This window comes from Jaculus jaculus, chromosome 13 (assembly GCF_020740685.1).
Source record: "Jaculus jaculus isolate mJacJac1 chromosome 13, mJacJac1.mat.Y.cur, whole genome shotgun sequence".
Taxonomy (NCBI): domain Eukaryota; kingdom Metazoa; phylum Chordata; class Mammalia; order Rodentia; family Dipodidae; genus Jaculus; species Jaculus jaculus.
Genome location: NC_059114.1, coordinates 66,655,814 through 66,683,550, shown reverse-complemented (window position 1 = coordinate 66,683,550; position 27,737 = coordinate 66,655,814). Strand labels below are relative to the sequence as shown.

Here is a 27,737-nt window from a genome sequence, read left to right as displayed (position 1 = left end):
GCTTAGCAGTTAAGGTGCTGGTCTGCAAAGCCAAAGGACCCCCATTCAATTCTCAAGGACCCACATAAGTCAGATGCACAAGGGGGCACATGCGTCTGGAATTCATTTGCAGTAGTTGGAGGCCCTGGCATGCTCATTCTCTCCCTCTCTCTTTCTCTCTCTCTGACTCTTTCTCTCTATCAAATAAATAAATAAAATACATTAAAAAACTTTTTGGATAAAAATCAATTGCAATTTCTAACATATATTATTTCTCCTGAATTTCCTCCTCTAAGCTTAAGAAAGGACATTTAATATCAAATCCAGTGAGAGGACTTGTATATATTTTTAATATTGCAGCTCAGAGTGGACCTCTTCAAACAAAACAGCTGTGCAACACATTTCTGGAAGGAGAGGATAAGTAGTGTATTGAAGCCTGGAAAAGAAAATTGATATTTCTGAAGGCTTCCTGCTAGAGACACAAACTTGCTCGTGAAAACAGTTATTTCAAAGTGGTAGTTGGATAGAAATTCATAGAGGAGAGGGACCTAAGAGAAATGTAGATCTTAGAATTGAGGACCAGCTGCTCAGGGCAATAACTTTTAGATATTATCGTGGATTAGGTCCAATGTAAAGGGAATCTTTAAAACATTTCAATGCATGTTTAGCACTCCCAGAAATCCTGAATTCGGAAGGGGTGTTGAAAAGACTGTAGGATGTCACTGGAAAGTGACATGTCTGAGAAGCCATAGGAGAGTCCTGTGCAGGCAGATTACCATCGAAGGCCTGCTGCATTAGAAGCTCCCTGGCTGTGAGCTCCAACATGGCCTGTGGGTTCCTGACACTGCACGATCTTGTACACTCCTCTTCACCATTTTCCGTTACTGATATTTGGTGTTTTCTGTAGCACTGTTTAATTGTGTAGGTCCTAAAAGTTTATGGGTTAGAGAGGAGATAGCTTTCTAGATAAAGGATGTGGTGGGACCTTTGTTTCTTAGACATCAGGACACACTAAGAAATACACAGAGGAAGAGACAGTTTCATTTTATAGCATATAAGTGGAATTTGGTTTTCTGTGCTTTTTGAATGGTAAAAGAATATGGGGGGAAATTCCTGAAAAAAATGAAGGTTTAAGAAAGAGAGAGAAAAATATTAGTAAGTGGGATCTTCAAAACTGTCTGCAATTATTAGTACAAGTGAAGGATAAACACTACCGCTTGTAGCATAGCGATTGAAAGAACATTGTCTTTGAGAAATCACTTTAGGATGCTAGTCCTTTTCTTGTATTCATTATTATTACTACTGTTTTAGGCATGGTCTTACTCTAGTTAAGGGTGCCACAAAATTTACTGTGTAGCCCAGGCTGGCCTCAATGTCATGGTAATCCTCCTACCTCAGTCTCCGTAGTGCTGGGATTAAAGGCATGCACCAACATGCCTGGACCTTTTCTCAAGAAAAGATGTTCACTTCCCCTTATAACTTAGTTTTTGTTGTTGATGTAGTTGTTACAAGGGCTAATTTTCTGACTTCATCAATCATCATCAATAATTTGTGTAGAAGCCAGCCTTACCTGAAGCAGCATGGTTTCCCACAGCACAATACTAGCATTCTTTCCTAGAAATAAAAAGCAATGCTATAACTGCAAATAAGCCAAGACTCAAATTCTCCCTAAGTAGTCCTCACTGTGATGCTGGGGTTCCATTTCAAGTTCTCCTTTTTCTCAGAATGGTTGGAGATGAAATTTGGTAGAAGGTCATTAACCTGTGATAAAATCTATATGTTTTTCTAATTTCAGAAGTAATTCCTGAAATGACTATACTTCTTTATTAAAAAATTATTTATTTCTCGGATGGAGAGATGGCTTAGTGGTTAAGTGCTTGCCTGTGAAGCCTAAGGACCCCGGTTCAAGGCTCAATTCCCCAGGACCCAAGTTAGCCAGATGCACAAGGGGGCACATGCATCTGGAGTTCATTTGCAGTGGCTGGAGGCCCTGGTGTGCCCATTCTCCTCTCTCTCTCTCCCCCTCTTCCTCTGTCTGTCACTTTCAAATAAATAAATAAACCAAAAGAATACCAAAAAATTTTAAAAAGATTTATTTATTTCTGGGGATGGAGAGATGGTTTAACAGTTATAGTGTTTCCCTGACAAGCCTAAGGACCCAGGTTCAATTCCCCAATACCCACGTAAGCCAGGTACACAAGGGGGCAATGTATCTGGAGTTTGTATGCAGTGGCTAGATGTCCTGGCGCCCATTCTCTTTCTGTCTCTCTCTTAAAATGGATGAATAAAATTAAAAAAATAAATTATTCATTTATTTATTTGCAATTGGATGTGTGATTGTGTCTGTGTGTGTGTGTTCATGCACAATAGGGCTTCTTGCCACTGCAAATGAATGCCAGATGCTTGTGCCACTTTTTGTGGCTGGCTTTATGGGGGTGGCTTGGGAATGGAACCCAGGGTGCAGGCATTACAAGCAAGTGACTTTAACTATTGGTCCATCTTCTCAGCCCAATGACATTATTTCAATATACAAATGTGAGGGGTTGGAGAAATGGCTTAGTGGTTCAGGTGCTTGCCTGCAAAGCCTGACAACCCGAGTTCAATTCCCCAGTACCCACATAAAGCCATGTGCACAAGGTGGCACATGTGTCTGGAGTTTACTTGCAGTAGGTAGAGGCCCTGGGCACCCATTCTTTCTCTATCTGTCTCTACCTGCCTCTTTCTCCCCCTGTCTTTCAAATAAATAAATAAAATACCAAAAACACTAATATGAAATGCCTTAATCACTACTGTTACTCTTTTGTTTTCTTTTGAGACAGGGTCTCATGAAGCCAAGGATGGCCTCAAACTTTCTATGTGTCAGAGAATGACCTTGAGCTCTTCCTGTGTCTACCTCCTAACTGCTGGCATTACAAGTATGTACAACCATGCCCACTGAGGAATAATTTTTAAGAACAATACTAAAGGAGGGTTTCTCTAGATAGATGAAAAAAATATTATAACAGAAGTAAGAATTCCTGCAAAGCATGTTCTCCACCTGGTGTAGAGGATAAGGAGTTGAGAAAAAGAAATAAAGCTGTCAACATCCACTACTAAGTCCATAGTCTTACTTATCTAAAACGAACAGTTTTGACTTGTGGACTGACACAGAGAAATGGTGTTCTTTGTGTTCTTATCTCCAAAGATCCAGCCCCACTTCCCCGTACCTTCAAGAGGATGCAGGAGCTCAGGCATGCGTGCTTTCCATAGGTCTACCAGTCTTGGGTGAATGATCTCAGGTATTACCTTCAGAAGTCCTATAGCACCAACCCCACACAATTTCCCTAAACTGGCAAGAATAGATATTACCTGAAGGATTGAAGAGAAAAGTGTCCTAGTTTAGAGGTATTTAAAAGGCCCACCTATCCATTTTTTGGTATTCTGATTTATCTTGATTCTCAAAATCATACTGTCTGGATAAAGTAACCAAGTGTGTTCTTATTTATTCTACAGCAAAGTTAATACTTATAGAAACCTTATTCCATTTCCCTGATGGAGATAAAGGTTAAAAAACCCTAAGTTTTGTCTATATCTAGTAATTAAACAAGGGCATGCAGAATAGTACTTGAATAAAGGATATATATATGTGAAATCCATAGAATGGATGTGTAAAGGTTTTCATGACATTTATGGATGGGATTCAGCCTATGCTTGTATTTAAATAATGAACTTTAATAAGAATGTCAGAATGAGAAGATAATATTTTCATAAAAATATTCATGAGTGACAGTAGTATAACAGAAATTTATCATCCAATTTTAGTGTTTCTTTTGGTTTAGAGCATTATGGGCAATTTTCTTAGAATTTCATGTTGAATTGAATTGTCCATATGAACCTAAATTTCTCCTCCATTGGTTCCTTGTAATTCACTTACCAGAAGTCTGGCCAGAAGCTGTTGTGGTGATGGGAGTTTCACTAGAAAGAGAAAGTGATTTTCATCATCACTGCGGGGCTAAAAGAACTCAGTTTAGGGGTGGGCATAAGATCAAAGCATGGTAGCCTTTCTCTCTGACAGCAAAGTTTCACTTTGTTTATCAGTGTACCCACCAGCTCCCGTGGAGATGACGAGCGCTGTGGACTCGTGGGGATCATGTTTCTTCCTCTCCTCTGCCATAATCAGAATCCTGATGATGTTAAACAGGTGGCTGAGAGTTCCTGTGTATTCCGCAGGTACCACGAAGGTCAGGATTCTTGGCCACAGTACCTATGAAAAACGGGGCAACACACAAGGGCTCTTTATTCTTTTCCATGACGTCTCCCTGGTCCTCACATACATGTTTCCCCTCTGATTTTGAACCTATGGTTTTTTATTTCATTCTTAAAGTCAGGTCAAGTCAGAATCACTAAATAAAATCTTGGAACAAAACATTTCCTTCCATGTGCTATATGTTACGTGTTTCTTCCCTGGAGATTTTCTGGAATTTGGGGCAGGAGAATTCCTTATTGTGAGTAATGGTTGGAGGCACTGCAGGAAGTCTAGCCTCTCTGGGTTCACTCACCAAGTGTCAGTTTTCTTGTCATTGTGACTGCTGAAATAGTCACACATATTTCCTTGAGCTCCAAGGTTGGAGTGGGACCTTCCCAAGATAGCATGACAGGGAGTGGATGGCTGCTGTCTCTGTTCATGTGACAGGCTCCATTCCCACTGCTTAGGAGCTTTGAGGCCCTGCAGGTTCTGTAGGAAGTTTCTTCCCTTGTCCCAAGAGAACTCCTAGTATTATATGGGACTCTTCCTTGTCACTGGTATTTAAAAACTAAGCCTTGTTATTATAAGATCTCTCATCCCTTCATGTTTTGTTCCTATTCTGAGACTATTTTGTCTGATCAGACATATTATCTCTTACTCTTAGTTGGTTTTTCTGTCATCCAATGGAATTCATATACTGATCATCTTGAGTGCGTACCCTTGCTTAAAATTTTCATTGGTTCACAAAATTGGAAAGCCTGGAAGAAATGGGTGATTTCCTCAACTCATACCACCTATCAAAACTAAATCCCAATGAGAAAGAGTACCTGAATAGAGTGATCTCATCAAATATGATTGAAAATGTAGTTAAAACCATCTTACCACCAGGCATGGTGGCACACACCTTTAATCCCAGCACTTGGAAGGCAGAGGCAGGAGGATCAACATGAGTTTGAGGCTACCCTGAGACTACATATTGAAAAAAAGAAAAACCTACTAAGATCCTGATGGCTCACTGCTAGATTCTTCCAAACCTTCACTGAAGAACTAAAGCCAATATTTCTCACGTTATTCTATGCAATTGAGACAGAGAGAATACTCCTTGTCTATTAAGCCAGCCCTATTACCCAAATCAGATGGAGATATAAGGAAAGAGAATTAGAGAACAATAATCATGATGAATTTAGATACACAAATTCTCAACAAAATTCTTGCAAACTAAATTCAAGAACAAATCAAAATTATCCACTTTGATCAAGTATGTTTCATCCCAGGGATATAGGATTGGTTCAACATATGGAAGTAGACAAATGAGTACATCACACACACTTAAAAACAGGATCCCTGGGGGGGGGGGGGAAACCAGGATCATTTCAATAGATGCAGAAAAGGTCTTTGAGAAAATTCAACATCCCTTCATGATCTAAACACAGGAGAACATTTCTACTAATCAATGAAATGCAAATTAAAGCAACTATGAGATTCCATCTCTTTCAGTCAGGTTGGCAAGCATTAAAAAAATTACATAAAAAAGAAATGACAGCAAATGCTGGTGGGGCTGTGGAGAAAGAGGAACCCTCATCTCCTGTTGATGGGAGTGCAAACTTGCATAGCCACTATGGGAAGGCTCCTCAAAACACTGAAGATAGAGCCACCGTTAGCTCCATCTATACTTCTTTTGGACATGTACCATAAAGTCTACTATCTACTGTCACTAACAAGTGAATGGTTAATGAAGGTGCAGCACATATGTACCATGGAATTCTACCTGTGGTAAGGAAAAAATGATGAAATTTGAAGAAAGATGGATGCACTTGAGAAAAAGTCATACTAGGCATGGTCACACAGGCTCAGAAGGACAAACACAGTGTGTTCTCACTCACATGCGTTCTCTCTCATATTTTCTCTCACTTATACGTGGCTCCTCACTAGATCAGCTTCCATTGATGTGAGCAGTAGGAAGCCTTGAGAGCATGGACATGGTGCTAGAACGAAATTAGAACAAAAAGGAAATAGAGAGGGAGGGGAGAAAGGGCTAGTCTACAGACAAGTTCAGGGTCAAAAGAAAGAAAGAAAGAAAGAAAAAAAAACAAAGAAAGCCAGCCAACCAGCAAGGTGTGGAAAGATCTTGGGAAAGGTAGGGGAAAGGGAGGGTGGGGAATTACAAAACACTAATATAAACATGAATCAACTCCATTCCATACAAACCTTCCTCCTGGATAGCATTCTAAAAGTTATAACCTTCAATAAGGGGGGGAGGACAAACAAGAGTCCCATAAAAGGTGGAGAAAACTGAACCCTAAAACCATGAGTTTTGACTGGTAAATCCCAGGGCCAGAATTGGGCTGCTTTTCACAGTGAACTGTTAGTCAGGGTGACACACGAGGTGTCCAAAATAATACAGGGTATTGGCAACCCAGTTGGTTCCCTGCCAGAGCTAAAAGGTAAGACCTTGTTGCAGAAGACACCACAGAGGTCATTGATCATACTGGATCTGAGAGGGAACCCAGTTTCCTCCTGGCTAGCACTTATGACACTGAAAAGTGCAATGGGGGTCACTGAGGAATAATGAATGGTTGCCAACAGCGTGAATAACAAGCAGGAGGTCCTGCCAAATATGAAATCAACCAACTGGGCAAGAAGCACCCACCTGTGCAATAGTGACACACAGCCTAGGCAGGTAAGCATTCACTCTCAAATTGGACATATGACATTGTCAGGAGGGGAGAACTCATATCTAGTACTGGGAACCAATCCAGATTCTCAAGGATACTAAACCAATAGACTCAAGAGAGAACATCTACTGGACTTTGGCTAAGAAGAGTGCACATACACATCAATTACTCCCTCTAACATCTATGCTTATTCCTTTTAATCCAAGTTGCTCTCAATTTGGTTGTTGAATCTGTGTTATCTTCCATATTGAGAATACTGGTGAGATCCAGGATGCAATAACACATCAATAATAGATAGCCGACTTCCTACCATGAGGCTGGTCATGTCCACTTCCACCCAATCTGCTTAGGCCTAGGAAGGAAGCAGTGACATGAACACAGTTCTCATGGCTGTCCTGAAAACCAGTTCCAGGCAGATGGCAACAGACACTGTACTTACTGAAACCTCATCAAAACAGAGATTCAGAGGCTACAGAACTCAATACTAAATCAGGTCCTTACCTTACCTGCCAAAACTCAGGAAGTATTGAAGAAGAAAGGGAAGAATGATTATAAGATCCTCAGGGTAGGTGGGATTAGCCTGAGGCATCATCTCCCTAACTTCCCACAGAGAACTTTAGGATCCCACAATGAATACCATGAGCCCCACTGAGGAGGACCCTCAGTAGAATGGGGGCAGGGAAGACGGGATATAAAAGCATAACCATTTTATTAAAAAGTCAATAAATAATAAGAAATTTAAAAATCAATCAATAAATATTTTTTCCATTGGTTCTTTGACTACAAGGTAAGAGCTGAATATTTTAGTTTTTTTTTTTTTAAGAGTTTAGGTATAGGTTCTGGGCTTCAAACTCTAGTATGCATTCGATATACTGACCATTATTCAGTTGCAGACTCATGAGCCTCATGCTCAGATAGGCTGATTTAGTATGTCTGCTATGTGGCTTGAAGACATGCTTTCAAAAAAAATTTCTCAAACAACCCAGACACTACACCAGCCTAGATGAAGCCATTGATGTACTTAAATCTATTAGGGTGTCTACACTCTCCTGGCTCTGCCACAGGCTTATGGCCATTGAAATCCATTCGCGGGCTAATTTTGCTTGAGTTTTCAAGGCTCCTCCTCGTAAGATTCAGGTTAACTATGTCTCCAGTGAGGCCTGAGCTTGGGTACATTACTACACTCACTGATTAACAGAATTTCTAGAGAGGCTAGGAGAAGAGAAGTGGCGTGCTAGGGTATTTAACCGGCTGTCACTGACGATTAGATAGCAGTAATTGATACTGACTCTCTTAAATTAATTTATCTGCTTTTGAGGAAATCCTTTGTGCTGGGTACCAAGCATCATGCTGCACTTCTGGCCAGAGCATCAGACAAGCTAATGACACAGGATGTGCAAGCTCGTGTCTCTATTCTCCAGTGGGCAGGTCCTCAGGCAGGTGCTCCACGTTAATCGTTAAGTGATGACCAACTCTTACCTGAGGCATTCCAGTCACCAGTGGGTCCAGTGTTTTCAAGACCTCGAGGCTTGTTTCTCGAACAGACCTCTCTCCCTGTTCTTCCTCCTGGGCTTTAGATTTTGCTTGTTTTTCCTTTAAGAAGATGAAACAGATGACAATCCCGCATGTTGGTCCCTCTCCCCTGCTTGTGAGGGTTGTCAGGCTCTGGAGAGGGGAGCATCACTACTCAACTTACGGGCTTATGGAACCCAGTGATCTTGGTCTCCTACTACCAAATCCCTGTTTGAAAGATATTCTTGGGGGGATGGGCCAGGAGACACACAACTGGCTAACTGTGAAAAGCAAACTGTGAGGACCTTCTAGTTGCAACCATTCTCTTTCTCCTTTCAATCTAACGGAAAAAAAAAATCAAAGCATTCTTTCCTACTTGAGTGGCTGAGACCTTCCCAAGGGTGCTGAGCTGCAGTCTTTGAGCAGACTTCTCATCTACAGGAATCAGGTGCCACTTGCTACTGTCTGCGTTTGTGCTACTCGAAATCCAAATGCTGAAATCCTAAAGACCATGCCGATGGTATTATTATCTTTGGCTTTTGGCAGGTAGCTTGCTCATGAATGCAGAGCCCTCATTTTTTTGGAATGGGAGCCATATAAGAGAGATATTGAATCTTGGACTTTCCAGCCTTCAGGACTGTGGAAAATAATGGTGCACATGAGCTACACAGTTCATGGCACTTTTGGCTTTTGCTACTCAAGTGGACTAAGACATCAGTGCAGTAGGTATGATGGGCATCTAAAGCACTTCAGTCTTTCCTAGCTTTCGCTATCCCTGGGCCTGGGAGGCTGGGGTTGCCACCTTAGAGAGAACACTGATTCTTGCATTTAACTGAGGAGTGACATGAACGAAAGGGAACTGAATGGGAGGCTGACGGAAACTATTGACAAAAGTGGTAAGGTTTTTAAAAATAAACTGCACTTGAAAGAGCTCAACAATAAACTTCAGTCTAGCCCTACCAGTTTCTGGTTGGACATGGCAAACTGGGAGAAGATGTAATCGATCAGGGGCCATCCTTCCCGAGCTTCAATGTAGCACTTTTCACACATGGTTTGGATGAGCAGCAGGGTGCAATTCCTTACCTAGGAGAAGAGTAATGTAGCTGTAAGGTTTTATTGTGCATGGCACATGGAATCAACCCTCTTCTACCCTATACGCTTAGTAAATCATGTAAGGTGGGGTCTTTTCCATCATGTATAAGTTACATAATACTGTAGTCAGGAGATGGACTGACCCACAGAATCATGGCATGTACTATTCTTAACAAAAATATTTCTCCAGCTACCAGCGAAATATCTATTACAAAATATGAAGTGGTTAAATATCACTTCATTTAAAAATAACAAGGATGGACACTAAACTACAGACATATGGTTGTTTATTCACAATTTCAAAATCCAAGCGACTAAAAATTGGAATTTTTTCTTAAAATCATTTGGCATCAGACACAAATTGAGCTGTTTTAAAACTGTCTGTAGCCTTTACTTATGTGTAGCATCAATTAAATAGTTTCTTGCAGAAATATCAATGAATTTTGATGCTAGGTTGTCATGGCAGTTGACCTGTATCTAAAATCTGAAAAGTTATGAAATATATTTACTTCCCTAAGTTAGACTGAAGGATTGTAAACTTGTATTAAAATATTTTTAATACTTTGATTTAAATTTATTAGATTGCTTCCCTGGAGAACAAAAAGCTAAGACCCAACTCCTTAGTGAATGGTTCTGCTAATGGAGGAGAAAAGTCTAATTTTGAAAGGGAAAGCCAAGCTGCTTGGTGACCAAAGCATAAAGACACAGAGGAAAAAAGGTAAGCCTTCTCTCACTTTCACCTGCAAGGCTCTCTTTCCTTCGAGTCTGTGCCCTTTCGTTCTTGGAACTCTTGTCATAGCTTTCCTATTGGTTTGGTCAAAGTAATTTTCTCCTCTTCCTAGCCTTCCACAGAGGTGTTGCACCAAACTAGATTGGTGTTTTGTACAAAGATTACAACAGTTGCTACTTTTTTCTTGATTTTATTGCCAAGAGTTTATAACATGAACATGAATATCAGGAAACACTGAATAATCTTCCATGTGTGAGACTTCTTTGGAAGCTTTTTGGTATAAAAGAGGATATCTAAGCTAGAAATAATATTCAAGGGTTATTATTTTGGGGATGTGGATACATTACCTTTAATTTTTTTTTATTATTTGCAATACAGAGGAGGGAGGAGAGGAGGGAGAGAGAGAAAGAGACAGAGGGAGAGAGAAAGTAAATTAGTATGGGCATACCAGTGCCTCTTACTGCTGCAAAAAATGAACTCCAGGCATGTGAGCTACTTAATGCATCTGGCTTTAAGTGGCACTGGGGAGTTGAACCCAGGCCGGCAGGCTTTTCAAACAACTGCCTTTAACTGCTGAGCCATTTCCTCAGCCTGATAGTATCCTTATAACTAACACTTTCCTCTTATGTAGCTAAAGAGCACTGGAAGAGTGCTGTCGTGGGCAAAAGTCCTCTGTTCCCTGGGGAAGCCCTGGAACTAAACGTAATTTAGGAATGAACATGGATGAGGTTTGTCTTTCTGAGATTGAGTTCTTTAAAAATGGTATTGATCACTGAGCAGTTTTAGAGTAGATACTCAAGGAACCAGAGTCATTTCATCTGACCCAAAAGCTCTGATCTACACAGAAGTCCCTCTTAATTTTCTCACTTTTGTACTGAGGTCGCCCATGACGACTTTGACCGTTCTTTCGATTGAAGTGATGTAATTCCTCAGTCCCGGCTCTGAAAGACAGAGGGATACTGTGAGCGCAGACCCAGTAGAGCAGAGTGTGGCTAGAGATTTGTGAAAACCTACTACTACACAGGCACACAACAGAAAAGTCTCTTGTCTTTACTATCTTAATTTCTCACTTCCCTCTTATCTGCTTCTAATATATTTTTTTTTTTTTGTTACATTTCCTTCATCTTGTTTAAAATTTGAACTTCCATCACGTTTTCAGAGCACCATGGCCGCTGGACGAGCTATGAAACCTGTGAGACTACTTCCCTTGCTGTCTTCTTCAATAAATGATATTGCTAACTTTTACAAACTGTGCCATGCTGTGCAAAAATGAAATATTTTATTAAATCTAAGCTGTCATCAACTATATGATGTATCATCATTTTATATCACACTAAAATAAAAATAGCAATGAATTAGAATTAAAGATGATATTAATTGAAAGTCACATTAAATATTATGAAACTATGTGGTTCTCAGCAAGTAATAAGATATGGCAATTCATCACATTTTGCTGTCTTGTAAATGTAGCAAAAATTTGTAGAGAATTCTACATTCCTTCCCTCCTCTATTTGTCACTGGGCCACTTTACCAAGCTACTGGTGCTTCTGAATTCCACATTTTATTCTTAAAAGTTCTGGCTGTCCTTCTAATTGAACTGTACTCATAAGTACTGTGAAATTAGAGAGGTAACCAAGGCTCCTATTAGAAGAAATAGATTTGAGAAGACCTGGTCTATGACCCCCGCCCTGGATGGCCTGTTCAGAAATGCTCAGCCTCCATCCCCCCCTTGGCCTGAAGCAAACCTCTCTGGCTCAGTCTGTCTTGCTTACCTTCTGCATTGACAGCGGACCTTAACAAAGTTAAGATTCCCGTCCGGATGGCTTCATTACTGCTTCTTATTTGTTCATCAAAAAATTCCAGCAGGTCTGCAGGGTTGGAGTGGGCTGAGAGTTTGCAAATAACCAAGGTTAGGAGAGCTCATTTTCTTGTTTTAAAATTCTTTTTAAAATTAAATTAATTTATTTGAGACAGAGAGTCAGGGGGAGAGAGAGAGAGAAAGAGAGAGAGAGAGAGAGAGAGAGAGAGAGAGAGAGAGAGAGAGCGCATAGCCATGGCAGGGACTCCTGCCAGTGTAAATGGGCTCCAGATGCAGGCGCTACTTTGTGCATTTGGTTTTACATGGGAAAAAGGGAATCTAACCCCAGCAATTAGGCTTTACAAGCAAGCACTTTAACCCCCAAGCCATCTTTCCAGCCCTGAAAATTATTTTTTATTAGCATATCTTAATTATACAACTAATAAATAGATTTCATTAAATTTGTCAAGACATCCCCTATAAACTCCCATTCTGAGTGCTTCAGGCCCAGCTCATGGCAGTTTGGGAGGTGGAGCCTTGTTGGAGAAGGCATGCTGCTGAGGGCGGCTTAGGTGTGTTACAGCCAGCTACCCCTTGCCAGAGTTTGGTTCACTGTACTGCTAGTGTTTCCTCTCTGCTGCGGCAGAGGTGTTGTTCAGCCTCTCCTATGCCATGCTATCCCCTGCCATCATGAAGCTTCCCCAGAGACTGTCAACCAAAATAAACAACTTTCCTCCCCATCAGCTGCTTTTGGCTGAGTGCTTTGTTTCAGCAATGCAAAGGTAACTACCATAGTTACTAAGGGAACTTTTGGCGCCTAGGGTCACTATGCTCACACTTGCAAACTTGTCCTTTTGGCTGGTGGTTAGGGCCTTTGCAGGTTCAATCAAGATAGGAAAAGGGCACTAGAGTGAGTCCTAGTTCAGTGCATTTGGTGTCCTTATAAGAACAGGAGCATGCAATTTATAATATCTAGGAAATGGAACCAGCCTAGATGTCCCTCAACTGATGAGTGGATAATGAAGATGTGGCACATTTATACAATGGAGTTCTTCTCAGCGGTAAAGAAAAATGAAGTTATGAAATTTGCAGAAAAATGGATGGACCTGGAAAGTATTATACTAAGTGAGGTAACCCAGGCCCAGAAAGCCAAGCACCACATGTTCTCTCTCACATGTGGATCCTAGCTACAGATGACTGGGCTTCTGCGTGAGAATGAAAATACTTAGTAGCAGAGGCCAGTAAGGTAAAAAGGAGACATAAAGGGTGGAGAAAGGAAGGGAGGAGGATACTTAATAGGTTGATATTGTATACATGTAATTACAATGATTGTAATGGGGAGGTAATATGATGGAGAATGGAATTTCAAATGGGAAAGTGTGGGGGTGGGGAGGGAGGGAATTACCATGGGATATGCTTTATAATCATGGAAAATGTTAATAAAAATTAAAAAAAAAAAAGAACAGGAGCATGGCCAGAGCACCCTACGACCATGGGGGCAGAGATTTGGGTGATGGATGGCTCACTTGATGAGAGAAGGTAGAGAGCTGAAGGGTAGAGTGAGGAAATGGCTGGAAGAGAGCAGTGTGTTTTGGAAATTATCACAGATAAAATAAATAAGGGAATTAGGGAGAAAAGAGTATACACAGACGGAAGGGATCTACTATAGGAGAAAAGCAGACATGACATAAAGGTTCACAGTGTGTGGGAGAAATGGCCAGGTGGGGGTCTGTGGGGAGGTATCTGATGGCCTCTTTCTCCTCAGGAACTGTCCTGGAGCATGGCTTTGTCTTCTGACCCAGGGACTCTGACGCCCCTTTTTATCTTTATCAGACATCCACCACGTTATGAGGGGAGTTTTGATGCTGTGGTACAAGGCAGGAAGAAAAGGGAGATAGGGATGGACAGGGAAAGGGAGGGGAAAGGAGAAGCTGATGGATCAAGTGGCTTGCGTGCAAAAACGATAACAAAAGGGGAAAAAAAATACAGTCACTTTGGGTTTGACATAGTTTCACATAATTGGAAATACCCAGAAAACAAGGCAATTTCCTTTCCTTGAGGTGAACAGTGTGTGTGTGTTTTCCAGAGAATTTTCTGGTTAGGAGCTGAAAATTCTTTCTATGCACAGCAACCTGGCATGACTGGTCACTCTATTCATAGCACTCCTGTGAACTTGTGGGAGAAAATGTCAGAGCACCCTTTACCATTTTCATCTTCATCGCTTTGAGACATTTTTTTTTAATTAACACCCTCTGGATGCTGAATCCTACCTAGGATGAGGAAACAGCTTGAAGCTTCAATCTCATTTTCCTTTATTGGAGGCTCTGACTGCCTGCAGGTCTGAATGGGAAGGAAAAAACTCAGGTGAGTAGATCTTTAAAAGCATGAAGCCCATTGAAATCAAATAAGCAGATTGGACAGCACGGTTTTCCTACCTGGTGGAGTAAACTGGTAAAGATGGATCTTCGCAGATTTCTGGGAAGGCCAGTGTCGTACAAGACGACTGCAGTCAGTATCTGCTTCAGACTCTGCAGTGGGAGCACTCACCGGTTAGACGGAGGCAGCCGCACAGGACATGAAGGCAGACGACAGGTTGCCAGGGCAAGCCCATCACCTCCCCGCAGTTACAAGCTTTCCTACTGATTCTGGCCCCCTTCTGCCTCCTTCTGTGCCCTAGTAGCTCAGAATGAAATTTCTTTGTTCCTCTTTGGAGTTCTCAGCACCAGATGGGATAACCTCTCTGGTTCCTCTTTCCCAACCAGTGCTTTAAGTTTCTCAGCTCTGTGAGACTAGCGTCCCTGGAAGGGTTTGCAGATGGGTTCTCTGGTTCCATTTCATTAGGGCGTGCTCTTACCTGAGTGACGTGGAAATCAGTGTCTTTGTCTCCATACTGAATCAGGAGCCAGAACACCTGGTTCAGGGCGAACTCACAGTAGTCTTCTCGATGCAGCAGCAGGCTGACTGTGGGACCATGGGCCTTAACTATGGCCAGAGTCTGCAGAAGGCAGCAAACAGACGATTGGTAGGCTATGCTTGCTATGCCTTCCTCAGAGCTCCAGGTGATTTTGGGACTTCTTACCCACAAAGACCTTGCTCTCCTTTCAGAAAAGAAACTTCTTGTAAACATGTTCATTTAGGGGAAGACCACTGTGCTACGTACTTGCATCGACATCTATGTCATATACTCAGTACTTGCCCTGCCCTCCTATTTCTTTAAAATCCTCTCTCTATTTCACTGTATTAATGGATTCGCAATTTCCTTCCTGTTAGAACCTATTTAGTGACTCTACGCACCTTGCCACTTCCTTTGTGGCACGGTTATTCCTACCACATCCTGCTCGTCTTTCTCTTTTCTGGGAGCAAAGCTTTAGAAGGCCCAACCTGAATTTCCTATCTCCAGCTCTCACCTTCCCCTAGCTCTGCTATCACCTGCCTTGCATCTGACCTTGGAAGTGAACAACTTCACTTTGTTAAGTTCAAAAAAAAAAAAAAATCAAGTGAAAAGAATATGAGAGAATGGTAGGTTACTCCAAAACAATCAAACATCTGAATCATGGGTATACCAGAAGGAGAGGAAATCCAGGCCAGGGGCCTAGAGAACATATTCAACAAAAAGTTATTGAAGAAAAAATGTCCGAATCTCTCAAACAAGAGGCCCATCCAGATACAAGAAGCCAAAAGAATACCAGACAGGACTAAAGCAGAAACTCTCCAAGGCACATAATAGTTAAAACTCTTAGCAATGAAAACAAAGAGAGAGTGTTAAAAGCAACAAGAAAGAAATGACTCATAACACATAAAGGCAATCCCATTAGAATTATGTCAGATTTCTCAATGGAAACCCTGAAAGCCAGAAGGGCCTGGAATAGAACACTTCAAAGTCTGAAAAACTGTGGTTTCCAAACCAAGCTACTCTATCCAGCAAAAGTATCCCTCATAGTAGATGATGAAAGGAAAACTTTCCATGAAAAATGTCAATCCATGATTATATGAACACAAAGCCAAACCTACAGAGAATACTTGAGGGAATACTCCACACAGAGCATTCAAACAAGCAATCTCAAGAGACAATAAGATGATGATAACCGAAACTTGACCAGGCTCAACATAGTACAAAGCACAAGAAAGCACCAAACCATATAAAATACCTCATCATGACAGGGATTAATTAAAACTTCATAGTAATAACCTTAAATGTTAATGGTCTTTACTCACCCATCAAAAAACACAAGTTATCAGAGTGGATCAAAAAAACCAAACCCTTTTCCTTGCTCTCTTCAAGAAACCCACCTCACCACTAAAGATAGACACCTCCTCAGGGTGAAAGGATTGAAAATGATATTCCAAGAAAATGGAAATGAAAAAGCAAGTGAGTGTTGCTATATTAATATATGATAAAATAGACTTCAAAAAAAGTAATCAAAAAGGACAAAGAAGACAACTTCTTACTCATCAAAGGTACTCATCAACATGAGCACATCACAATCATATTTCTATATACACCAAACAAACATGTACCACAGTTTATTAAAAAAATCGATTCAACAATAAAACAGAAATAAATACCGATACCATAACAGTCAGAGACCTCAATACTCTACTATCAATAGACAGATCACCCAAGCAGAAAATCAACAGGAAATGATACAGCTCAATAACATCAAAGACCAAGTAGACCTAATGGATATCTACAGAACTGTCCACCCCAACTCTACAAAATGTACATTCTTCTCAGCAGCTCATGGAACCTTCTCAAAAACTGGCTGATATCAGCACAAGAGTGAAGGAGACAGACACTGAGGACAGTCAGCACCTACCAAAGCAGAGATCCAGAGGCTCCTGAGTGCACATCACTGAAGTCGACTTAAACTGGACTCAGCATGGCTCAGGGGTTTTTGCAGAAGGGGGTCAGAAAGATTTTTAGAGCCACAAGTTGGGGCATTTTTCACAGAGACTTTGTCTCTCCCCATGACTGACTGCTGCCCCCACAATACATGAACCACAATCTCCATGGGGTTGACCTGCATCCCCAACAAGGAGTGCCTCTTTGGAGAAGGGCCAGGGATGAGATAAAGGATAGTACCAACATGTGTTGTTTACATACTGAGTATGTCCATATCTAATGAAGATAAATTAAAAGATATAGACATTAAGCAAGATATATTTTTGACTATATAAGTGAATGCACTTGTAATTCATTCACTATAAAGCACTGCAGTATTTTAACATAGCCAGGTGAATTCTTTAGATGGTATTTAATTATAACATCTGTAGACACCAGAAGTTTCTGTGGCCTACTGTTTTTTTTTTCCAGTTAATGACTCAGCACAAATATAGCTTATGTTATACAATCTATGAAGTAGTTGACATTCTTGCTTTTACTCATTTGCTTACTCCACACATTGTAATATCATTTTTGTTAGAATAAGACTTTTGTCTGATCAATCCTTGATCTATCCTCAGCATCTGGAACAGTATCTGGCATATTATGGTAAGTTACAAAACAGTAGATGACAGAATGAGTAAACAGTGACTTCAAATAGATGGAAAAATGGAAATATTTTATACTCCTTTCCCAAAGCATAAACAATGATATCCAAAAGAGTTGAGCTCAATTATCATGTCACAAAAGAGGAATTTCAAAAAGTTAAAACTTAATAAAAAAAAGTGTAGACAAATAATTGAACTAGAGGGCTAGAGAGATGGCTCAGCAGTTAAGGCATTTGTCTGCAAAACCTAACAACCCAGGTTTGATTGCCCAGCACCCATGTAAAGCCACATACACAAAATGGCTCATTCATCTGGACATTGTTTATAGAAGCTGGAGACCTGGCAGGCTGATTCTCTCCTTCTGTCCCTCTCTCCTTCACTCATTTTCTCTGCTTGTAAATAAATAAACAAATAAAATATTTTTTAAAATTGCACTACAGAAGGTAGTTAAGTATGAAGCCTTTTCTATGACATAATAGTGTCTTAAGCAGGATACAGTTACAAGCTAAACTGAAGAGAGTGTAACCGGTACCAGGAGAGATGCAGGTGAGGCAATCTGAGATCCTACTCACGTGCTCGGACGGGGCCAGGGGAGCCCATTTCTCCATTATGTACCGGAATAGCATGAAGATCTTGTCAGAGAGTCGGTTGGCATCCAATCTAGGATAGGGGAAATCTCTCCAGTGGTTGACATACTTGTAAATGGCCTTGCTGAAATTTTCAAGGGCTGCATTAAAAGAATCCAACCATAGACTGAGAAAAATATAAGACTTGGAAGAACTACAACATAATTTAAGAAGCAAGCATAATTAGCAAACTTGTAATAGTTTCCAAGCAATCCCCAAACTTTACCAAATGAACATATAAAAAGAGTTCAGCCAAGCTAAATAGAAATTAAATCTATTATGAGATATTACTACACTTCGTCCACAATGGATCATATTTTAGTGCAGTTAATACAGTGCTGATAAATTAAGGTGTAGCTGCTATTCTCATATGCTCCTGGTGGGAGTAGAATGAAAGCTCCTTGTGATCTATCTGTAATGTGTTTGGAGAATACCCTAGAAGCTTGTCTGGTCTTAAGCAAAGTAGAAATCACAGGGATACCTACCAATACAGAATGTCTGCCGCATCTTTTCATCCTCTACCAGCCTAAGCATGGTCTGCATGGTGAGCAGAGTCATCATCATGAATGGGATGCTCTGGGACACTGTAGAGAGGAGAGAGAGGAGAAAGAATTACTCACCTTTTCTCCTGGGGCTCTGACTCCTTGTTCTCAGCAACCGTGTCAGGGCTGCATGGATGAGGCCAGTGTGGCACAGCACAAAGATATCCTTTATTGTCTCTTTCCCAACATTAATGCCCAGCTGTAGTTAATTGAGATGTGGTGGGCTTGAAAGAAAATGCAAGCTAGAGTTGCCTGTATGTTGATTAGTGGCAATTATTTACTTGGACAATTATTTTATGAACGTCAATATCCCTCATCTAGCCTTGCTCATATCACATATAACAAAGGCTCAATTACATCTGTTAAATAATGTAGAAACTAATGGTAGGAAACCTTTAGTTTATCTAAGTGTTCTATGGTTGAAAGAATATGGCTCATGGAGAATGTGCTTCTGCAAATCCAAAGCTTGCTGAAGGACAAGATGAGGGTCGGCGAGAGCTGGGCCAAATTCAGAGCAATTTGGATATATGCTTGGCCAGCAGACTTGTCTATGCTTACCTATAACATATCCCTCTACCAATGTTCTCTAGTACAGTGGAACCTAGAGATGAACTCTCTCTCTCTCTTTTTTTTTTTTTTATTAATTAGCTTTGTATTCAGCAAATACAGTCAGTTTGGTACCATTATTAGGCTCATCTGTGACTTACTCCCTCCCCCTGGCCCCTCCTTGTTGAGGTATATGGGTCGTGCATTGTGGAGTTAGCCCTCAGTTATAGGTAGGATAAATGTCTCTGCATATCATGACCCAACATGTGGCTCCGACATTCTTCCTGCCCCCTCTTCCGCAAAATTTCCCTGAGCCATGTTGGGTTCATTTTTGGTAGAGACACTCTCTCTTTCAACATTTTGTCTCATTTTGGGGTATTTACTTCCTAGTGAAACAGCAAAGCAGTCCCTTTATACCATAGCTAGTCGCCAGTTCAGCCAGGGCAAGCACAACGAATTCATTTGGTAGCTCCAGGATCCTGAAGTTACTTTGTACTTCATACATCACAGAGTTGAAATCATGTGCAGCCAGAGACACCAGCACCTCCCCAGCCAGCATTCTTATTTCCCTGGGAATCTGAGAAGAAAAAGAACAGTAATGACCTGAGGAGGAGGACAGTGAGTCTGCAGAGGGAACATAGTGTATGTAATACTTACTGTAAATACACCTAGATTTGGGCTAAGAGAGTGGGGTCAGGCTGTTTCAAATGTATGGTAGAAGTTCCTCAGGTAGTTTTCAGTAGCTAGGAAAGCTGTGGCAATTTAATGCTTTTTTTTTCATGTATTTATGTGTATGTAATTTGCATACATGTGTGAATGTGTGTTTGCATGTGTGTAGTTGCCTGGGCACATATGTGAGGATGCATGGAGAAGCCAGAGGACAATACTGAGTGTCATCCTCAGGAATGCTGTACACCTTTTTGAGCAAGGTCTCTGGTTGGTCTAAAGCACATCAATTAGGCTAGACTGGTTGGCCAGCAAGCTTCAGAGATCCACCTGCCTATACCTTCCCAGGTCTGGGATTTTAGATGTGTGTCACTATGCCTGACCTTTTTTATGTGGGTACTGGAGATTGAACTTAGGTCTTTATGCTTGTGAAATAAGCATTTAACCAAGTGACCTATTGATTCATTCTCTTATTTGGGATCTTATAAACTTGGGGAACATCGATGTTTTCTTTTATTTCTGTTTTGGAGACAGGCCATTACTATTTTGCCTAGGTTGTGTTGGAACTCACGATCCTCTTGCCTCAACAGGTTGGTATTAACACGCCTGGCTCTTTAGATTTTTTTTTTTTTTTGCTAATTGTTCAGATACTTTGAGCACAGAATATTATGATTAAGTAATTTGAATTACTGTGGCGATTAAAAGATGAGATAAAATAGGCTAGGAGCTGAGAGCTTTAATTTAGGTCTAATTATGTTTAAAACTGGATCTATTGGGATGGGCTTCTGCTCTTTTTTGACAGTGAGAAGGTAATTTTGATGAACATCACTGAGGGAAATAAAAGGACTATGATAAGACAAAAATGTACTTATAAAAATACCATAGAGTTTACAATAGAGAGTATAAGAAATTTCTAAGTTGCAATTTGGCAAAGATCAAATACTCCAAGATCAGGGTGCAGATATAGGGATAATATAGGAGCCAAAGAAAAACTAGGTGCTAGGTACCTACCCTGTCAGTAAATAGCTGTGTTACCTACAAATAAACTCTCTAAACATATATTTCCTAATCTGGGAGTTGGGTGTGGTGGCGCATGCCTTTAATCCCAGCACTCAGGAGGCAGAGGTAGGAGGATTGCTGTGAATTTGAGGCCAGCCTGACACTACATAGTGAATTTCAGGTCAGCCTGAGACCCTACCTTGAAAACAAACAAACAAATAAAAAAATTTTTTAAAAAAGATGGCTGGATGTTCTTTCCTCGAAGGTTTTTCTTGCCTTTATCCCAGTTCCCTTATCTGTGAAGGGTAAACAGTAGACACTGTTACTGACTCCAAGCTACAATGAAGATCAAATGAGCCACTTATGCTTTTGTCCCCCACATGGTGTCACTCAAAGACCCTGATGCCATCCCCGTGCTGACTCACCATCCAAAACCAAACTTACGTTGTTATCTCTCATGTCCTTAGAAGTGTAATAGATCAACCTTTGGACAATTGCATCATCCAATATGTCAGCATTCTGAATAACAGAAGTGAGATGACTGTAAATGTCTTCCTGTGAACAAAGAAGGGGTGCAAAGGTATTTGTGTTGTGAAAATGAAGAAGCCAGAGGAAATTCAGATAAGTAATACCACTAAGTTAAGGAGCATATTTTTGCTACATGGTGGATTTTATGTATAATAAACTGGGCTTTCAGAACATAGTATGCACTTTTAGGGGTTAGAGTCTTATATGTTGAGTAAAATTCATTCCCAAAATGATATTGGTACATTTCTAAGGCAAGGTCTAATTGAAACAGGGGTAGGCACAGGGTAGCAGATCAATCTCTGATCATCACCAGGGTCACCACTGTAGAGCTTCATGTGAATTGCTGCTCTTTCTACCCGGAAGTTAGTGAGGCACTAGGGAGTGTGCTGCCATTCCCAAACAGGCAACTGAGCTATGAAACTGGATGCTAAGGAAATGTTACAGGCCTGCTTCATTCATGCCTTTGCTGATACAAGGTTGTGAATCCTGTTTGGACAGAGCAGAAGCGCCAAGGATCATGGGGTTTGACCACGTGCCCATGTGTGTGTTCCTCTAAGTCTCACATGGCCCTCATTCTAGAAGGTGAGACGCTACTGTTCTCTAATCTCTAGCAGCCTGAAGCATGTGTCTCTAGGTACTGTACCTGTGTCTAAGGGTGAAATCACAGCCTAAGCACTACTGTACCTGTGTCTAAGTGTGAATCATAGCATAGCTCCTGTACTTTTGTCTAAGTGTGAAATGACTTTCCCTGAACTAATTCTTAGGGCTAGCCTGTGGGAACTCTGAGAACAAGGTATAGTTTGTCTTTATCACTAAAAATGCCTTTGAAGCCTGGCCAACCACCTGTGAGTCCATCTCTTGCTTCATATGTGCTTTTCTGCTTTCTACAGGCCCTGTTCTCTTGGCAAAGCTCAATTCCTGGAGCTTGTGCCATGTGCTTTGAACTTTGAACCCTTATTTGGAACATCTCAATGTTCACAGCAAGCCTTTAAGGAAATTGAGTCACAGAGAGCTTAACTCCTGATTAACATTGAATCGCCACTCAGTATTAAATGGTACACTTTGAACCTCAGTGTCCGAATCTCAGCTGCTTTCTTAATCTGTTGGTTGTGTTGGCCATTTCCACATCTCTACCTCCCTCCCTCTCTTCCTCCCTTCCTCCCTGCCTCCTTCTCTTCCTTCTTTCTTTCCTTCCTTCTTTCGTTTTCTCTTTCTTTCCCTCCCTTTTTCTTTTCCCTTTTTTCTTTATCTGCTCTCTTTCCCTCTTTCTTTCCTTCTTTCTCTTTATTTCATTTTCTTTCTCTTCTTCCTTCTTTTCTTCTCTGCCACTTCCTCCCTCTCCTCTCCTCATTTTTTGAGACAGAGTCTCATGTAGATCAGGCTGGCTTTGAACTTGTTATGTAGCAGAAGATGGAATTTCTGATTTCCCTGCTTCTGCATTCCGAGAGCTGGCATGTTCCCTTTCCATTTGTTAACTCACTCTAGCTTGGAAGTGGTTCTCTGGTCTCTCATCTAGAAATTTACCTTTACTTTTTATGCAGTTTAGAAATCACTTCCCATGTGCTTCCAAATGTTTGAGAGATTGTGTTCTAAGGAACTTCCTACTAAGCTTTTCATATGATGGTTGTTAACCGTACCTAATTGTGAGCACATCTATATGTGCTTCACATGACCAGGCTCATCACAGAGGGAGCCAATCAGACTCCCTGGAAGTGGGGCTTAGTTTTTGGTACTCAAGCTAAGGGATTCAAACATACAGTCTGCAGCGAGCATCACTGAATTATGAGATAATGGTACAGACACTGCCCTTCTCAGGGAGACAATGCTGAACCATGCTTCAGAACACTTTGTGGGAGTCCTGTGGGCTTGCATTAGCCACAATCCAACTGTCCACATTTGGGCAAGTCACATAGTTTGTTTGTACTTAATTTTTCTCAGCTGTCACATGAAAATAGAAATACCTCATAAAGTTGTGGTGAAGATTAAATGTTACATAATGCATACTGTCATGTGGAGAATACCTCCCATTTCACTTCTTAAATAAGTGTTTGATGAAAATAGTTACTGTGGAAATCTGAAAAGCCTGAAAATTTCAAAGAAATTTTTCTAGTTGCAAAATAGAATGATAGATGAGCATGGGACACCTTTGGGTATTTTTATAGGTGCCCTCACATTATAAAATTCTAACTTAAATGATCTTAGACCTGACATTCCTCTTTCCACATCTACCTATATAAGGTTATGAACAAAGTAGATATTATCTACTAGCTTCTGGAAGTGGGCACCATGATCTTGAGATGTTAAATATGATTGTTATAATGAATTCTTTTACAATTGCATTTTCTGAAAACTCCAATGCCAGATAATAATCCTGAGAAAAATATAAGATAGTCAGGGCAATGAAAAATGTATATAAAATGTTTAAACAGCTAGAGTAGAGAAGGGGAATAGAAAATATCTATCTCCATACCTTGCTAATATCTTCTTCCTTGCTCAGCATCCCAAGAGTGAGGTTAATATCTCCAAAGATCTCTAAAGCACATAGAAAAAGAATTAAGGTATGCATTAAATGCCCTCTTGTCATGTTTCAGTAATCTCAGATATTTCATTTGCTCTCCTCTCTGGCTTTTTTGACATCCTTGTTTATTCCTGGCTGCTAGTTCTCTGATGGTAGGGATGCCTTATCCATTTCTTATTTCCAATATACTTGAAATTTAAGATACTTGGTAATTGTTCTGAAACCCCAAATCAGTGAGGAGGCGAAGATGGACCGTGTTGGATTCCTGTCAGTCAAGTGCATGCTATTCCCCTTGTCCTTTTTGGTAGGCTAGAGGCTATGGTTCAATGAGATGAGTACCTCACTCCTGACTTGAACATTAGAAGACACTAGGGAAATAGAGTTCTTTATTTTCCTCTCATGCTCACTTAACATCCTCTGTGTTTTTTTTAAAACAAATATTTGAGAGAAAGAGAGAGAATGGACTTGGCACGACCTTCAACTTGCTGTGAATGAACTCCAGACATGTGCGCCCCCTTATGGTGCATGTGTGACATTGCGTGCTCGTGTCACTGTGTGTGGCTAAGTGGGACCTGGAGATTTGAACATGAGTTCTTAGGCTTTGCAGGCATGTGTCTGAACTGCTAAGCCATCTCTCCAGCCCATCCTTTCTGTTTTATTTTTATTTATTTGAGAGTGACAGAGACAGAAAGGGGCAGAGGAGAGAGAAAGAGAGAGAGAGAGAGGGGGGAGGGGGGGAGAGGGAGAGAATGGGCATACTAGGGCCTCCAGCAACTGCAAGAAAACTCCAGATGCATGTGCCAACTTGTGCATCTGGTTTGCAAGGGTTCTGGGGAATTGAACCTGGATCCTTTGGCTTTTCAGGCAAGTGCCTTAACCATTAAGCCATCCATCCATCCCCAGAAGATTTTTCTACTATTTAAAGTTAAATGAGAACTTGCCAGTCTTTGATAGATGCATTCTCCTCAAGTAGATTATAAATATTTAAAGAACAGCTGCACCTCCATCTTCCAGCATGTCCACAGCCAGCATTTGGTTATTTTCAGATAAAGGGGAAGTAGAGGAACATAACCAGACTTCAGCAAAACTGTTCACAAAATCTTTAAGTTGTAGGACCTCCTACAATGACACCTCATCTCCCTCAAACATGTATGTGATTTCCCAGACAAAACACACAGCACAGCTATAACTCCTCAGGATTCAATGAGGCTTACCTGTGGAATCCTCCATGCTGGGGTTTATGTCTCGGCTGTTTTAAGCTTGCTAAGAGACAGCACCTATGTATCAGAAACACGAAGTCTAAGAAGTCAACGAAGCAGGTTGACAAGTTTCTCACATAAGGTTCCCTAAATGAAAGTCCTTCCTCACTTGGTCGATACAGTGATCTGAGAGCTTCTAGTGATGAATTTGTTATTGAGGTGGTTGATGCTGTATTTTACCAGCATGACATTTTCTTGCTTCTGAGCTCCTGATGACCAGCAAAATGCTTGCATCTCATCAAATATTGTATCTTTGGTAGAGAACAGCGTGTCTGAGCAGGAAGAAATTACAGACCAGGACTCAAACCATTGTTGTAGATAGAAGGAGTCCTTTTCCCTAAACTTGCATCCATTGATGGCAAATTTAGGGATGGTTTTCAGTGGCCACTCTACATGCCTGATGTTAGTAAATCTTTTAGGTGACCTTGGTTGTTCTATTTGGTGAGTTAGTCTCAGAACTGGGCATGCTCAGTGGAGTGGAATGTCTGCCAGGGGCAGTTGCAGGGAATGACCAACTGACACAGCAGCCAGGACAAGCCACTGGGCCTTACTTCCCACCACTCATTGACTTGTCAGGATCTTGGCTAGGAGCAGGCTTCTTCTCTGATTCTTATTTATATTTGGTTTTTAAATCATTTGCTATACAGGATGTTTGGCCATGATGCTTTCAGTTTTACCAACAGGGACCTGAATTTTTCCCACATTTCAACCCTTAATGTGTGTGATTACAGTCTCGGATGCAGGGACGATTACAGCGTGAGGGGCGTGGATCCTAACAATCTTCGGGGCTGGATATGAAAGCGGCCAAGGAAAGGGCTAAGGGCCATTCTCAGTTGCCTATGCTCTGGCTATCTTCATTAAGGAAGCTTATGTCAGATCCATAAGTCAAGCGCTTACATCTAATCTTTGAATTAAGCATTCCTTTCTTTAGCTAAAAAATTCTTCACTGGTTTATTCATTGTACATAGTGGTAGGTTTCATAAAGACATATTGCACATTTTGACCAGTTCATCCCCCATACCCTCTCCTCTCCCCGCTTGCCATTGCCCCTCCTGTTAGTCTTCTTCCCCTAGTCTCCCTCTGTTTCGTGTGCATATTTGTAGTTTTATGTATCAATAGGTAATTTAGGATCCATGAATAGAGAATACATGGCGGTATTTGACTTAGAATACTTTGGGTGTGTGTGGAGGAGTGGTCTAACTAGGTCATAAGGTAGTTTTATTTTATCTTATTTTTTTCCTTGAGAGACCTCTACATTGACCGCCAGAGCGTCTGCACTGGCTTACATTCCCATCAACAGCATGTGAAGGTTCCTCTTTCTGAACATCCTTACCAGCATTTGCCATTTGTTTTCATTTCTTTAGCCTGTTTAGTGATTGGGTTGTCAACGTTTTTTCATATTTAGGTTTTTGGATTATTTCTATATTCTATATATCAGTCCTGTGTCATGTGGATAGCTAGAAAATATTGTCTCCTATTCTGTAGGCTACGTCTTGCATATTTCTCTGTGTGGTGAGCATGTTCACATGTATGTGGTTACGTGTGCATGCAGAGGGCAGAGATTGGTATTGGGTGTCCCCCTCGATTCTTCACTGCATTTGCTGGTGCACTGGAGTGTATTTCTCTTACTCGAATCCACAGTGTGCTTATTTAGCTCTTCTAACTAGCCAGCTGGCCTTAGTGATTCCTTGTCTCCACCTCCCAAATCAAGAGATTACTTGCACATGTTTATGTGGCTGCTGGGCTCTGAACTCAGGCCATCACACCTATGTGGCAAATACTTTTTTCCTTGAGCCACCTCCCCAGCCCCAACACTATCTCTTTATGTCATTGTTTCTCTTCCTGTGCAAAAACTTTGAAATTTCATGCAATCCCATTTATCATTTTGGGATTATTTTCTGAGCTACTTTCGCCCCCCCCCCCAAATTACCTTGCTTATGCTTAGCCTACATCTTTCAAAATAACTTTTTTTAAAAATTATTTATTTATTTATTTGAGAGCGACAGACACAGAGAGAAAGACAGATAGAGGGAGCGAGAGAGAGAATGGGCTCGCCAGGGCTTTCAGCCTCTGCAAACGAACTCCAGATGCGTGCGCCCCCTTGTGCATCTGGCTAACGTGGGACCTGGGGAATCGAGCCGCGAACTGAACCGGGGTCCTTAGGCTTCACAGGCAAGCGCTTAACCGCTAAGCCATCTCTCCAGCCCTCAAAAATAACTTTTTATTGAACATTTTATATATGTACACAATTCATTTTGATTTTAATTCTCTGCTACCAATCTGTCTTCTTTCCCCCAATTCCTTCCACTAAACTCCTTCCTCCTTCCTACCAATCCTTCTATTTTTATGTCTCTCTCTCTTTTTCCTTCTTCCTTCCTTTGGCCTTATTTAATCATCTCTGACACATGTTGATGGGTCCAATATTGTATAGGTAACAATGGCCTCTGTGAGGTCATAAACGCAATGCATGACTTCATCTTGAAGTGTTACCTGTGTGCTTTCTCCAGACAGTTTCATAGATTCGGGTCTTGTGTTAAGATCTTTAATTCACT

At 41.0% G+C, this 27,737-nt stretch overlaps 1 protein-coding gene across 1 annotated transcript in view; it reads right to left on the bottom strand.

Annotated features, from left to right (window-relative positions):
- Nucleotides 1-25,156, bottom strand: part of Mroh2b (maestro heat like repeat family member 2B) — a 70,126-nt gene extending 44,970 nt beyond the window's left edge. Inside the window, exons 1-17 of the mRNA XM_012947505.2 lie at nt 25,141-25,156; nt 23,879-23,940; nt 21,325-21,435; nt 19,633-19,792; nt 18,613-18,711; nt 18,074-18,228; nt 14,866-15,006; nt 14,447-14,539; nt 14,282-14,351; nt 11,986-12,099; nt 11,081-11,154; nt 9,352-9,474; nt 8,359-8,472; nt 4,066-4,222; nt 3,893-3,933; nt 3,186-3,327; nt 1,550-1,593 (exon numbers count right to left, since the gene is read on the bottom strand). Coding sequence (XP_012802959.2) covers nt 1,550-1,593; nt 3,186-3,327; nt 3,893-3,933; nt 4,066-4,222; nt 8,359-8,472; nt 9,352-9,474; nt 11,081-11,154; nt 11,986-12,099; nt 14,282-14,351; nt 14,447-14,539; nt 14,866-15,006; nt 18,074-18,228; nt 18,613-18,711; nt 19,633-19,792; nt 21,325-21,435; nt 23,879-23,940; nt 25,141-25,156 — 1,716 coding nt within the window. The remainder of the gene's footprint in view (nt 1-1,549; nt 1,594-3,185; nt 3,328-3,892; nt 3,934-4,065; nt 4,223-8,358; nt 8,473-9,351; nt 9,475-11,080; nt 11,155-11,985; nt 12,100-14,281; nt 14,352-14,446; nt 14,540-14,865; nt 15,007-18,073; nt 18,229-18,612; nt 18,712-19,632; nt 19,793-21,324; nt 21,436-23,878; nt 23,941-25,140) is intronic.
- Between the last annotated feature and the right edge of the window lie 2,581 nt (nt 25,157-27,737).